The sequence below is a fragment of the Nipponia nippon genome, unplaced genomic scaffold, assembly GCF_047370975.1.
Source record: "Nipponia nippon isolate SJK-2023a ecotype South Korea unplaced genomic scaffold, ASM4737097v1 scaffold_5, whole genome shotgun sequence".
NCBI classification, from domain to species: domain Eukaryota; kingdom Metazoa; phylum Chordata; class Aves; order Pelecaniformes; family Threskiornithidae; genus Nipponia; species Nipponia nippon.
In genome coordinates, this window is record NW_028262369.1 from 28,963,873 (window position 1) to 28,979,700 (window position 15,828).

Consider the following 15,828-nt stretch of genomic DNA (forward strand, 5'->3'; position numbering starts at 1 on the left):
CATGCTGAAATGATCAATCAAGGATAAAAAATGGACTGTTCTCATCTCATAGATCATTTCACAGTGAAACAGTTAAACTCCTGGCTGCTTTCTGAAAAACAGAGATCTGCATTAATAAGGTGACCTTATCAGAGCCACCCCTGGGGGGAAGGGAGGGAGAAAAAACGTTGTGGAAAGAAAGTGAATCCTATTGTTAATCTTTTTTCAGGGAGACTTGGATTCCTGAATGCAAATTACTTTATATTTAAATTGTGTGAAAGCACAAAAGGTTCGTGTCTGCAATTGACAGTTATTTCATTAGCTGACTCATGGAGCCTTGCAAATGGTTTCTAGTGTTAACTTTCCTTGGATTTGTTTTCTTTGTTCTTAGCAGATCTTGCAACGGTGATAATTTTGATTAATGTATTCAATGCTCTGTTTTACTCCCAATTCATGTTTTTTGCAGCAGTCAGCATTCTGGCCTGGGTAAGGTGAGGCCGCAAGGTGGCTTCAGTGTTTCTCCAGTAGTGCCAATCTGATGGGCTGGCTTTCAGCTGGAGATGAGAGAAGCATGGAGGCCACTGTAATGTATTTTGCATGGTAGTGACCCCAAACACAAGTTAAAATAGGCTTTCATCGTCAGATGTAGGATTCTCAGCCACATCCCTCTGTGACAGCAGACGGACGCTGCATGGGCTCTGTGCTGCTAGAATATCATCTTTGTATCACTGTGAGCCTCTCAGGGCTATGTATGCTGGCTTTGTGCCTCTGTTCAGATAGGTTTGTGGTTCAGAGTGGTTCACTACATCCCAAAACTAGAGTTTGTGGGCTTGTCTGTTTAAAAAAGCTACCATATTAATTGAGGTATTACTTTTGGGGGGAAGGAGAATGCATAGGTTAAAGTTCATCCTGTCTTGCTTCAGGCACACCAATACTAGGTGTCCAGCCTATGCTACACATTGAGGAACCAATAATAAGTTCAGAGTGGTTCTTCCTATCCCTAAATTGATGGGCAATCTCTCCTCTGGAGGTGCTGGCCCTCCATTGACCCAAAAGATGAGCTTCAACGAGCTGCTCAAGTTTTAGTACGTTGAAGTTTAGGGTAGATCCTGTCAACTCCACCCACTGAACTAGACTGAATAGCAGCATCAAAGTTTACGCATCAATGTACAAAGCAGTTATGAAAATTGCTTGATTAATTGCCCCAGATACACATCAATATGCAGGCAAGTTGCCAGAGGCCTGCAAGCTCTTAGTATCCTTTCCCTCTTTTCTTCTTTCTTTCTTTTACTCAGCACTACATTTTTGTTCTTTTCAGAACTTTTTGGCATTTGTTGTTGCAATCAATCTGCTGTTCCCTGCTGACGCCTCTTATTGTATTGGTTTTTCAAAATCTTTCATCAGCGCCTCAAGCATTACATTGTTCTTCAATCTGCATCAAGCTCCTACTCCTAAAATACAAAGACCTCAGGGGCTGGGGCCTTAGTGTCTTCACAAGTCACTTGTCTCCATTACCCTTCCTGAGAGTCGCAGCTTCAGGAATCTTATCATAGAAAGATCCCAGGACAAAACGCTTGAGATACAAAGGCAGAGCCTCAGCAATAAAATCAGAAAATGCTCAGGCCTAACCACCTCTGTAAAACATTGCTTTGAAATGGCTGTTCATATGCAGGGAATGTGAACTCATCAGAAGACTTTTTACTTTCTTGTGAATATTTTCAAGCTATTTTCCATTCTTACAGGAAACTCAACATACAAAGGGTTTTCTGAGAATGTTTGTGAAAATAGAAAACTGGTTTTTTTTCAGGTTCAGATCTTTGATTTTTTTTATCCTGATTTTACATGGTCAACTACAAAAAAAGGAAGAAAAGGTTTTGAGGGTGACTATAAGGGAGGCTCTGAGAGAAAGCAGTGGAAAGGTAGATTATTTTTTGCTTCACAAGTCCAAGTATTTTTCCCTGTTCTCTCTTCTGATTCACAACAAAAAATATAAAATGATTTTTGCAGCCTTTTATTTTGGAGTTACTTGCTTTTTAGCAGTAGATGTTTAAATTAAAAAAGTGAAAGAGAAAAGCAAGGATAAATGGGAATGAGTATCAGAGAAGTATAATAGTTGACGGACACTTGAAACTCAAGGGGAAGGGAATAACAGAATGACTCAAGCTATGTCAATTGAAAAAAACAATGGTGTTCATTTTCTTTTAAACTGTATTTTGAAGCAAAAAACTATAAACATATATTCTTAGATCAAATTCCATCAAACTGCTTTTTCACACAAAATTCTCAAAAAACATGAGTTTTTTGAGACAGCTCTGGACAGCTCTTCCAGTTGATCTGGAAAAATTATTCTGATCTCTTTGTCCAAGATAATCAATAGCACTTAAAGCATACAGGAGTTCTACATGCAAAATGTTAAAGAGAGAAAAAATACTTTCTTCTGCTTAATTTTTGCTTTAAATAATTTTATGCCAAATGGTAGACTTTCTGAACACTGTGACAGAGAGCTGTTACTTATGAACAACAATTTCAATGTTTTTTGGTTGAGTTTTAGCTTAATGTATGAATCCCACGTCCTTGCTGTCACGAAATCTCCATTTTACCACTTTTGCAATATTGCTGGCATATGTCTCCAGCTGTCTGTTGCTGACATAGAATTGCTTGTGATTATCTGATGCTGAGCTGTTCTGCTCTGTTTTTGTGTTTTTAATCTCTCCAACAATACCTGAACATGCTGTGCAGATCGTGATTATAGGGGCAGAATACAATCGTCTTTGAAATTCACTGTCCCACACAGAACATTGGAAATTTTTATGATCTTTATATCCAGGTTGCATGTGAACTAGATTTCTTTCTGATTTCACAATTTAACATTGCAGACTGTTGATTTATTGACTATAACATTAGCATTTTCCAGATTGGCAGACAAATTGCCTTGTACAAGTGTCTATGTGTATTTATACATCACCCAAAGGTTAAACTCTAGAATATATTTTAATTGCCTAGAGATAACTTGGTAAATTATATCACTAGGACCAAAACTTCTAAACTCAAAAGATGAAAGTTAGGTACTGAAATCCTTGTTACTTTCCAAGTAAATAAACCACTCAGCAATACTGATTACTGATGTTCATTAAATATCATCCCAAAGAAACAGCTGCCATTTCAGAGGAATTGTTAAGACAGAGGAAATTCTAATATTCTTCTTAGCCTTCCTCAGCATGGAGTTTATATTGATCTTGCTATTTCAGCGAGGACCACAATTAAAAAGACGCCAAACATAAAACAATTAAAATGGGGCATTCATATGTTAATTTTTTTCACTTCCAATTGTCCTAAAATCTGAAGGTGTAAAAAACCAAAACCCCAAACAAGCCAAAACACATAACGCACTGTAAGAGCAGCAAATATGCTCACTGAGAATATTTTGTCAGAGGAAACATAACCTTGGAGCTATCTGAGACATTTAAAAGTAAGCCTAATTGTTACTTACATTTCTTACTTACACTTCGGCAACACTTTTCTCTCTAGAATACAGACTCCTAAATAAATTACTGAGGACTAACAAGTTTCCTACAAATCAGTTGATTTACAGTAACTGCCCATGTGTGTGCTCTTACAACTGGTAAACATGAGTTAATTCAAACTAGTTTGCTCTCAGTGGAAGAAATATGTTACCCTGCAGTAGCTTGGTCATCTACAAGTGATCAGTAAGAAGTCAACTGGAGTATAATACATTGAGCCTGAGCCTGGGAGACACATGCATTCCTTTCCTGGGGGTTTTGACTCAGTGAAATTATGTGTGTCTAGATGAGTAAAAGGATTTTTACAACTTGAGATGCAGAGCGGGGGTCAGAACCCCTTCAGCCAGATGGGGGAACCAAAGCCAGGCATTTCATTTGTCAGGCAAGGACCCCAGTGAGGAGGTAATTAATAAAAGATGGGAGACATCACTGTGGTGTCCTCCTGGCCTTGCTGGCCAATTTTGAAAGAAGTCTCTCTAAGCCTGTGTTTTGAAAGGAGGTTTACATACACATACCTTCAGGTGAGAATTTCAGGCTGTTAAAATAAGAAGATGGAGGTATCCTCTTTCAGTCTTTTCTCCAGAGGAGGATGGGAGTTACAACACTCTGTGCTCCATGGTTTCTGTGGATGGGATTTTGGCAGCTTCCACACTGAGCACAGATGGTATTTGAGATCTTGTTCTGAGACAGCCCTGCAGGCTAAGCAATAACTCTGTGGGATTTCTTGGATTGTAAAGCTACAGGTAGGTATCTGACGGCCACTGGAGTCCTTTCTAGGTCCAGCCTCTCTTTGAGTCCATTTCACAACGTGAGATGTGAGCAGGAGTGGTTACTGTCCTTGTTCTTTTTGATTAACAGATTTAAAACAAAAAATACTGTGATAGTGGTCAGGAGTGATTTCAGTGAGTTTTGGAGACACCACAGAAAATCAAAATATTTGTGTCACGCATGGTGTGTAAAATGAGTGAAATGCCTCTGTGGGCAGTAGCTGGTCACAAAGGTATACATATAAGCCTCAGTGTAGTGAAATTACACTTTCCCCTTTTTGTTAAATTATAATTGGTGTCCTTATAAGTAATCACACTATGGGATTAAAGACTGTCCTGCTTTTGGACACTGACTATGCCTTTCATTGTAGAGATAGTCCCTCCAGGTCAGAGGCAAGGCAGATAAGGGCGTCTACTGAACTGTCCTTACTTGTTAAGAAATATGCCAATTCTTCACATTTCAAAATTTATCTAAACCATTATTAGCTTACTTCCCAACCAGGTAACTACGTAAAGCAGTATCTTGTGCTACCGCTCTGTGCTGCTTCTGTTTTACCACTTGAACAAAATTCAGACTTCCTTTGCTCTGTGGTCTTTTCTGTCTTGTGTTTTTAGGTAAAAACTGTAGGTATGCTTATTTATGTTCACTAAATACTGTGATATATTCTCAGCAGTGCCACCTTTTGCTTGTAATATAATCCCTGTTGTCTCCTCACGTATCTTATCTTTTCTATTTTATTACCTCTTATATGTACTAGTAAATAAAAAGGCAGCGAATTTGGAAAATATGGGCTATTCGGAAGAAATTCTGTGTGTATCATACCAGAGAATTTGAAAGATTATGGAAATATTTACAGCTCCCAAAGTCAATCTATACACAAAACTGAATTTAGGGATGGACACAAGCCCTGTTTACTCTAGCTGTTCTGGAAAGACTGGTTTTGCAATATTTTCTGTCCTCAGAATAGTAAAACTAGTTATGGTGAATTTAGCAAAGTCTGCAGTGTCCCAGACAGTTTCTTATTTTCATTGACATTATTTTTTCATCAGTTTGGACTGTGTAGTATCTGCAGACAGTGTATGTTCAAAATATTGGATTGCTGTGTTTTTGCATACAAACCTTATAAAGGAAAAGAAATACCAGACTGTGTGTACAAGCATCAAAATTTGATTATATGCAGGATCTAATCTTAATATCACACCATCCTCACTGAAAAGCGTTGCGAGAATATTCCAATTCATATTCTGAATGGTGTGTTTCTCTGCAGTCACGTTGCAGAATTCTTACTCCTACCAGGAGAATATCAGTATATTGAACTGAATAAAAATTTATACATTAAATTGCTTATTCAGATGTCCAGCTTTGATGTTTGTAGAGAATTTAAGCAGGAAGCAATATAACCTGAGCTTTGTTTTATTGATATGAGAGGCTAATGTGAGTTACAAAACAGGAAAGAATGAGAAGTTGTATAATATGCTGGAAATGTGAAAAAAATGCAGATTTCAGTTATTAGCTTTCACAGCTGTATTTGCATAGAAATATACTAACGGCTGGATGACATTTCATGCATGAACTTGACAGAGCATCCTTAAACATATTCATGTTAGAAGAGTACTTAAAGGGAACCTCAAACTCAAAAATTCCCATCTGTGTTTAAAAAAAACAGAACTATAGTTTCCCTAGGGTATTCTAGTACAAGATATTTCTTTATGAAACAAAGCTTTCTTTGTTATGAGGAATGCTGTGACAGCCTATGAAGGGCCCTCCTTTCTGATCACACTTTAAAAAAGATCCTGATTCCCCTGAATGTTAAATATTATTGCACGCTAGATGTTGCTCAGGCTTTTGTGGAAAATACTAGCAAAGCATGAAGCCCCTTGAGGTTTCAAACACCTCTTGGGTTATCCATTTCCTATGCTATTTTCTATTTTGAGCGAACACCTTCCTTGTAAACAGGGCAAAGATGAATGCTGATTTTCTATGCTGTCTGAGATAAAAGGAATTACTCTTCCTTGAAGATCTAGAAGAATTCCTGTTGGGGTCTATCATAGTTATCCTATGATACGAATTTTTGGGAGTTGGGTGACATCAACTCCGTCCAGTTAACGTTTGCTTGTTGGTTTTGGTTTTTTGGGGTTTGTGGGTTTTTTTTGTTTTTTTTTTTTAAATTCACTTAATAGTGCAGACCAGGTGCAACTTCATTTGTTGCAGTTGGTAAAGCTGTCTGGTCTTCGTAGGAGTGGAGAGGTTCATGGTGAAGGTTTTTATATCAGTGAGCACTTGCACTTTTCAATTTCCAGCAGTTTCAGCATTCAGTTTGCCAACTGTGAAGAATTATGTTCTTCTAATTTAAATGTGATTATTAACAAGACACAGCTGAGGAAGGCACTTTTCTGAAATATTCCGAGGATTATTCCTGCTCTATTATCTCCCATTCACCTTCCACAACAGGATTTTACATGCTCACATTAGCTGATGTTCTTCAGAAGAGTTGCTGGTCCATCTCTGATTGTGACTTTCACTAGAAGTAGGAAACTCTACCTTCTCTTCTGAAGTGGTGAGATGTGAGCACTAATTCCTGGGAATATTTTCTAAAAATTCACTTTATACTGAAATATAGCCAGCCCTGAAAGGGATTAGAAAGAGTATGACAAGAGTATGAATTAAAAAGCACTGGGGTGTGAAAACATATCTCTTTAAGCAGTTTTGACTCTGCCCTCACTTACACAATCCCATTCCTCCTGCTGCTGATTGTCAAGAACCTTCCAAAACAGCAAGAACCATCTCTAGAGCCTGTCCAGTCTCCTGCTAAAATCAGACTTCTGAAGGAAAGGGAAACTGTATGTGGAGGTACCATTCTGGACAAAATGCAGTCAGCAGTTGACCTCCTTTTCTTCTGTTCGTATCCCATATTACTTGTGCGAACCTCTCAAGCGGAATAGGTCTATGCAGAAAAGGGCTGCAGGATCGTTTTCCCTGTCAGTATGAGATATAAATGATGGTTCAGGACAGAACAGTGCTGTACAGATGTGAGAATAGAAAACCAAAATGGAAATATTATGAAAAAGGGTCATTAATACTGTCTTACTCAGAAGCTTTGTCTAAAGCATAACATAATCACAGGCAGCGTCTAGTAATGATTTTACACTGAAGCCCAAAGGTTACAAAAAGACTTTAGTCCTTGCCAAATGAAAGTCCCTTTGTCATCTAAGGTACAGAAGGAATCAAATTCTTGGAGTGGTGCAAAATCTCTGTATGTAAAGCTACTTTTAGAGTCATATTAGTAAAATGTCTGTCAAAAGCCAGGGAAAAGTCTGGTTTAAAAAAAGAAAGGGAAAATCTCACATCAAATTCCCAGATAGAGTGAAAATATATAGGCTGAAGCCATCAGTGGATGATAGTAGCAATAAATATCATTTGGGCTGCAACAGCAATATTGTCTTCAGAGCAGTTCTGGAAGACAGTGGCAGTGGTACCAGAAGGATGTTTTAAAGGTAACTCCATGCATGAGTCAGCTCAAAGAAAATGTATTTCCTGCTTTCCTCTCAGGCAAGAAGTTTATAGCATGGAAAACAGCATACTGCCTGAGTACAGAAGATGGTATTTAGCAAGATTTTGAATGGTATACAGCAGGGTGGGAGCTGAAAGTCATGATGATCTGAGAGTCATTTGCAGCTCCTAGACAACCCAGATTCTGGCTCCCACTGAGCAAAGGACTGGGTGAGAGTGGGGCGAACTACTGCCTCACACGGAGGCAAGATAGTGCCGACTGGCAGTGTCTCCTGATTCCTGTTGACTTTCCGTGGACACATTTAACCTGTAATTTGGAAAAGGAAAATACAGTCTGGCACACATTATTGAAGGGTTGCCAATCCCAGATCTATCCATTGCATAGAGTGCCAGAATGGGAAAGATAAGTATCTTACAGTCCAGTATCCACAGCAACAGACACTGGAATTTTATCTTTTCAATACATATAAAAACCCAAAGAAAATAATTACTTTTTCATTTTCCAGGTTTATAATAGTAATAATGACCTTTAGGTCAGGAATTTTCAGCAGTTAATGACTGTCTGGCTTTTTCTTTGGCCCTTGGTTTCTCCAGCCAGTCATTAACAGTGAGGAAAGTGCCTTCTCCAGTGGTCACTTTGGCTTAATCACTACCTTTTCATACTACAGAATATACCAGCTGGGAAATAAGTGTCTCCTATGTGAATGGATCCATAAAGTGTTCCTTAGGTTTCATTTCTTTGAAAGAATATTCTGTTAGGATGTGAGAGTTTAACGTAAAAGATGATTGAGTATAATCCTCAGCCCCAAGAAAGGTTAGATCACTCTCAGGAATTGGGACTAAATAGCTTTGCAGTGATGCCCTTCCTCTTCTGAGGATGGTTTAAGGCCATAGATTTCAAAAGATTAAATCTTAAGAATTTATCTATGTAATCTAGTTATCCTCTTGGTATTGGAGTGCTTCGGAAATTACATGTGGACACAAATATTTTCTCGTCCATCTTCTAGGATCATACAGGAACGGGACCTTCCCCCCCCCCCCCCCCCCCGCCATTGAATTTTATAAGTAATCATTGTGACGCTGAAAGCAGAGTGTGGCAACAGTGTCTCGAGAGTTAAAAATTATTTAAAAATCTAAAGGGGAACAACACTCTGGAATCCTGCCCTGCTCTGTTTGTCTAGCTAGTAGATTCCTCCCTTCCAACCACCTCACTATCTCAAAACACCTAGAAGCTGTATATGACCTTGTTCAGAGGAAGATTCATTTATACCTGGAAACGACTTTATTTTGTACTTTATCATAAGATAAAAAATGAGATACTATGGAACAGAGGTATCTTCTGACCACCCTATTGATCATATTCTTGGTAAAAAATAACCAGATTGTGAGTAGATTGTATGCATGTACATACATAAACCTTTGAACAGTCTTCAGTTCTTGTGCATTGTTATTTAGTTATTCTTTAAGCTTTATGACTTTAAATGCCATTGTTAAAATACAGTGTTACCTAAAAATATTGTGAATATATCTTTCCTTCGGGGTGTATTTGAGCTTGAAAACAATTGTGTAAGAAATGCACTACTTGGAGTACAAATAAATTCACAAGAAAACAGTAACATTTTCTAAACCACACGTTGAATGTGTAGAGATTCCTAGCAGTGGTCCAGTGTACTGGTATTGCTGAGTAGTCAGGTAGTAGTGAACTCCCTCCACTTCTCCACTTGAATGGTAAAACAAAATGGGAATTTCTTCAACAGTAGATTTAAAATCAATATGGTGCCCCTTGAGGCTTTGGTATTAAACATGGAAGTAATGTGACTGATGAGCCCAATTTTAATGTTTTGCTGTGAAAGAGATTTAGCACCTGCATAACTATTATTGGTACTATTAGCTTTTCATTTTATATCTTTAAGTGAAAACACAGCATGCACATCAAAACAGCAAGTATCAGCTTTTGCTTTAACACTTTTTTTACTTTTCAAGAAAAATAAAAGCAGCAAAATATAGGTAGTGTTCCAGGAAACAGCCACTCAGGAATCCCACAACGGCTGGGACTGTGCTTTGTGGTTTCCTGACTCTTGGAGTGACGCTTTTACTTTTTAAGCTGAAGCTTCATTTGTATTTTGAAAGTCTGACAACCTACTTCTCAGCAGGGTTGTGTTGTTACTAAAAGGCTGGACTTGCTAGAGGATTTAAATCTGGTGAGAATCCAGTAATTCCCCTAACAATAAGTTTTAAAATCTACACCTTTAAAACAGCTTTGTGTCTTTAAACCTCAAGCTAACCTCAGTGTTAAAACAGCTCGCTAACCATTAGTAGAAATGGGAAAGGTCCAAAGGAAAGGAGTGACAATACTTGTGTGTTTCATTCTGTGCTTAAATGGATCTTTTCCTCAGTTTCACAGTTAACCAGTGCAGATTATGTATAGGTTTTAAACCCAGAAATTAACACTGTTCTTGTAAGCAGAAGAGAAATGTATGGATCATTATTAATTCTTTAGCATTGTAATGCCTTCTGGCTCAATGTGTGTGCTAGGGACCAAGTGTAAACACGCATTTATCATCCCGACTCTTTAATCTGTTCCCAAAAACGTCCTTCAGTGGAGAATAGAGAAAAAGCCTTTCTAAAGGATCTGAGACATTTTTTTGCTGCTGATCTTTACGGCCTTTGCTGTAATTGAACCTTCAAATGTAAAATGCTGCAAATACCAGTTTAGCGTGTTCCTTTTCTGGAAAAAAAACCAAAACAACAAACAAAAAACAACCAAACAAAAACCCCCCACTATGACACTAGTTGCCTTCCCATGAAGTCTTTCAGTTTTCTTTCATTGGGGCAAATTACCCAGGCCTCGTTGATTCCTGAAGAGATCTTTCCCCTTCCAAGTCAACCTAATTTTTGAGTCCTTAGCTTCTCTTCGTTTCCCCTGTTATTTCCAGTTTCTCCATTTTCCTGTGTTCCTTTTTCTCGATAGCAGTCTTAGATGTTGCTAATAGAATTCAGCTGCAGAAGAAATACAATCCTGGTAAGAGTCAGTGTACTCCATCCCTCACTAGCCACTGAACTTAGTGGGACAAAATTGTCCTTCACATAATTTTAACAGTGTCCACAGAATAATTCCAGCTATCAGTCTGTCCTGTCACCTTTCTACAGCTCCTTTTACCTCCATTGTAACATGAGGTAGAGGAGATAGGAGAGCTACAGCAGCTGTTATTGTTTGATCAGCAACACAATCTTTGCTGGAATTTCATTTCCCTTGCAGCGTAGCTACTAGAATACGTTTGTCATCCATACTTTGTAGCAGACTTATATTTGCCTGTAATTACATACCAGTCTGGCAAAACTTTATTGTTAACATAAAGTACTGCCATTTAAATCCCCAACCTTAAACTGAAGTATTTGCAAAACTCTGTAATTGCTAAAATAATAAAGCTGCCATTATTGTATGGGAAGTTTACAGCTTGTTACTGAAATACTTACATCGGCTTAACTACACCTGTATGCATTTCCATATGTTTTCATGTGTTGCTTAAGAGACAGACAGATAGACATTTTTCTGGGCATAACTATAAGTTTCTGATACTTCCACAGAATGGCTGAGGTTGGAAGGGACCTCTGGAGGTCACCTTGTCCAGCCCCCTGCTCAAGCAGGGCCACCAGGAGCAGGTTGCCCAGGACCATGTCCAGATGGCTTTTGAGTTATCTCCAAGGATGGAAACTCCATAAGCTGTCTGGGCAACCTGTGCCTATGCTCAGTCAAAACTTTACCTCAGGTTTTCCAGCTTGCGGTCTGTTCCCATGTACTAAGAAGTCTGTAAAAGATAACTAGGAAAAACAAGTTCAGTGTAGTTAAACTCAAGGTAATGGGTAGAGATAGTACTGCAAAGGCTTAGGGATACGCAAACCAGAAAATACATTTTGGTTTCATTTTGTTGGCTTTTTGCAAACAGAAAACCAGCGAAGCCTCTCACTTGCTGTTTATTACTCAGTGATTTTTTTTTTTTTTTGCCTTTAAATAATTCTCCATGTATTCTTGTTCTGCTCCTAAGACTGGTAAGGTAAAACAGACCTCAGCATTAGAAACTTGGGTAAGAGTTTGCTGTGAACCATAGGCAATGTTGCCACATTATTCTTTTTTCTTACAGGAAGCTCAAAGCATCCATACTCAGTATTTATGCATCTAAAACCTTGGGAATTTGTGCTAAAAATGTCACTCACTCTAGCCCTTGTTCTTACACACCTGCCGAGAATTTCTCAACTCTCCATGTTGTTTTGGGGGAGGGCGGGGAAGCTTTGTGCTCCCCCAGTGATCCGTACCATTGCGTGCAGGTGGTTCTGCATTACCCTAAAGACCTTCAGGTGAAAACAGATGTTCAGTCTGTCGATACTTGGCAGATGAGTGTGGCGTTCTATGTTGTTTTGTTTGGCCATGAAGAATCTGGTCTCCTCTCCTCACATAGCCACAGCCTCTCACGGGTCCCCCCCTACCCCTTCTCTCTGCACTCGCTGGCACTGCACTGGCCTAGGAGCAGAGCGCCCCGTGTGCCACCTGCACGGGTGGCCTGTTTCTCTGGAACAGGTGTAAGAAGTTTTTAACTTGGAAAAAGAGTTTCCCGGAGGCTTTACTGGGGAGGAGTTTGAGCAACGGAGCCTCAGCCAGGGCCCTGTCAGCCCAGCGACGCCATCGCCTAGGCCGAGGCGCGGGAGCCGTCCCTCAGGCACAGGTGCCTGGCGAATACGAGCTGACACCCCGTCCGGCCCTACCCTCGAAAGCCTCTCGGACGGCGGCACCTGCCCGCCCCGCCTCGCCGCCCGCACCAACACCCGCCGCGGCGGAGGTGTGAGGCCGCTCCCGGGGAGCCGGGACAGGCCCGGGCCTGCCGGGCGACGAGCCCGCGCCCCGCGGAAGGGCCGGGACACACCCGGGGCCGCCGGAAGAGGTGTTTCCGCATGGGCCCCGGGCGGGCCGAGGCGGGTGAGCCGGGCGGGGGCTGCTCCTCCCGCGGCCCGCCGCCACCCGGCCCCGGCCCCCACCCGCCCCTCGCCACTCGGCAGCCCGGCTCGCGTCGCTCCGCGTTGGATTGCTCGTGCCTGCCCGGAGCTAGCGGCTGCCCGGCTGGCGGCGCGGCCAGGCGAGCTCAGCCGAGCGCAGAGGCGGATTTTGAGGAACAATAACAGAGCGGGGAGCGCGGGACCGGCGCGGCCGCCCCGCCCGCCGCCGCCGCACCATGTACGCCTTTGTGCGGTTCCTGGAGGACAACGTCTGCTACGCGCTGCCCGTCTCCTGCGTCCAGGACTTCAGCCCCACGTCCCAGCTCGACTTCGACAACCAGAAGGTCTACACGGTGTACCGCAACCCCGAGGAGGCGGAGGAGGACGACGAGAGCCCCGGCGAGTGGGGCGACCGCCTGCTGCTCCACAAGGCCCAGATCCTGGCGCTGGCAGGTGAGGGCGGGCCGGGCCGGGCCGCGGGGGAAGGGGGGGGCAGGGCGGGCCGGGCCGGGGAAAGCCCCAAATGCCGCCCCCTCCCCGCTGAGGTGGGGGAGGGAGGGGGAAGGGGAGAGGGCAGGGGCAGCGGCAGCATCGCGCCGACACATGCTCAGAGCCCGGGCGGCACATGGCGGGCGGGGGGCGCGGTGAGGCGGGAGGACGGAGATGGGGGGGGCGGGCGGCGGCGGGGCTCCCACTCCCTCCCGGAGCACGGCGGGGCCTGGGCGGCCCCAACCCCGGGAAGGGGTCGCTGGGGGAGGTGGGGGGAGTCCCAGGGGGCGGCTGCTCCCGGCCGGGGAGCGTCGCGCTCCTGCATGAACTCATGAACTCTCAGGCGTGGTGCTTCTCCGGAGCGGTTTCCAAAATAAGCGTGAGCCCCTGGTAGTACCCACCGTTACACTGCGGCGGGGATGAAATCAGAAACTTAAAAAAAAAAAAAAGTTAAGGTTTTCATACACAGTATATTTATAGGGCATGGAGTCATTTCTGTATCTTTGCAGTTTGGAGGCATGTTGCCAAATTAGAAGGGTGCTGTTTTATATCTACTTTGTTAGTTTAAGTGTCTTCACGAATTGGAAGGCAGTAGTGGAGCCAGACCTTTAGATACTATGCTTGTTAAGCTTGGTGTTGCTACGTTTGGTTTGTTTCATGTTTAACTTATGAATGTCTCTCTGGCTAAGAGGACGAATTAAAGTGTGTATTAAGAAATAAACCCATATTTTGACCATTTAAATGAGTTCAGCCCTTGTGAGATAGTGCTTCTGGTATGTGTCCCCCCAAATCACAACTCTTTGGCAGCATATTGCCTTGAAGACTTTCTGTGGTTCCGTTGCAGCCACAGAAAACACGCTGCCATAGTCAGAGTTGACATAGAAGTTTGATTTTTTTTTTTTTTTTTTTTTTTTAGCAAATTACTGGCTGGTGTGGACTTGCCCAATCAGCTATTGAAAGATGGCAACAACCATTTGAAATGTCAGTCTGGGTAGCAAAGAGGACATTGGGTTCTGATCCTGACTTTTCCACTTGAAGAGAAATACTGGTTACATCTGTGTTGCCAAATAAGGAACGGGCTTAATAAACTCTGCTGTCTAGTATTGAGTTCTAAGAAGGCAACACTGAGTTCTGATCTCTCAGAGTAACTTGGTGTTAAAGTCATGTAAAACTAGTATTTTTCAATTTTATTTTTGAAAATAAAACTTCCTAAACCAGTTCAGCCTGGTGGTGGTCCATTTGGTCCCTGATTTGGTGACTTTTATCATTATCCTGTTTTCAGTAGTGGCCATAAATGGATGCCTGGAAAGAACAAGAAACAGGCAAACATGTATGTTGTTTCCCTGTAAATCTTTTCCAATTTCTGAATATTTGCAACTCCAGGAGTTCAGGAGAACTAATGAGATAGCGGGAGAATCCACTTCTCTGGTAGGCTAAGTTTTTGTTGTCCTGTGCCACCCCGTGTTTTGTCTGTCCTGTCTATAACAGAGGAGAATTGGTATATGAAGTATTTCTTGCAAGTTATCTGTCGCATCCATGGAAGACAGCACTGTCAGTGTTCTGGGTTTGCTTGGCCTCTTCTCAAAGGCATCCCAGTTGGACTTCACCTTCCTCTTTCTCAAGAGGGAACTGCAGCAGCAGTGCCCTTTCTGTTCCTCGTGTTCATCTCAACATAACTAAAGCATTTCAGAGAAATATTTAGTAATAGGCATTTTGCTGACATGTTGTGCCTACCAGGTTGCCTCAGTTTTCCAGCAGAAAGCTCACCTACTTTCTCAATTCCCTTGTTCCAGGCAGAGTCTGTACGTACCTAAGAGAAGTGTTCTTCTGCATGGTTTCCCTCTGTTTCATCTCTCTTGAACCAGAACAAACCAGTATAATGCTGTTTTCTCCAGAGAACAAGACTTGTTACCTGTATTAGTGATTTGCACTAATTGTTCCCCAGAGATTTTAATTTCTACAGGAAATTCTCCTGCTGAGCCAGGAACACAGAGAAACATACAGCTATCTTTATTACATCTGTCACCTCAATATATCTGACTAGATCTGTAATTTGCATGCTTGGAAAACTTCTCACCTGAACAACAAATGAATCTTTACTTCTGTTCTTTCCACCCTGCAACATGTAAAAATGCCATAATTTAATTAATCCTTCATATATAACATGTGTTTACTTACTTTTAAAGTTGTCGCTTTCTCCCCAGAGTTTTAATATTGGTGTTTGGTTTTATTATGGTTAAAGTCTTGGGGAGAAAAGTTGATGTTATATGAAGACATCTTAGCACAATTTTTTGTTTATAGTGACCAACTCTTATGACAACTTTTTATGGCAAACACTGCAAGTCTGATGTTATGCAAACTGCTTATTTAGTTTAAAAAATAATTTTACAAGCCTGCAGTAACGTTTCATATACTAGTATAGAACTTTTCATTCTAAAGGATTCCAGCCCTCTTAGTAGTAATGTAAACAATGTGTATAAAGTTGCTTTTATATGTAAAATATACATACTAAGTTGATTTTGAATTTTTGGAAGGAACCTTTGCCTGCACAAGTTAGTTCATCACTGACTTC

The 15,828-nt window shown here is 41.6% G+C and overlaps 1 protein-coding gene across 6 annotated transcripts in view; it reads left to right on the top strand.

Moving 5' to 3' along the window:
* BEND5 (BEN domain containing 5) overlaps nt 1–15,828 on the top strand; it is a 963,465-nt gene that overhangs the window by 564,455 nt on the left and 383,182 nt on the right. The window contains exon 1 of one of the 6 annotated variants that reach the window (XM_087732926.1): nt 12,213–13,220. The exons of 3 other annotated variants lie outside the window; for them this stretch is intronic. In XM_087732926.1, coding sequence (XP_087589052.1) covers nt 13,004–13,220 — 217 coding nt within the window. In that variant the 5' untranslated portion in view covers nt 12,213–13,003. Of the gene's footprint in view, nt 1–12,212; nt 13,221–15,828 lie in introns of those variants that run through there. 2 more of the 6 variants (XM_087732925.1, XM_087732927.1) reach the window with 2 other exon arrangements.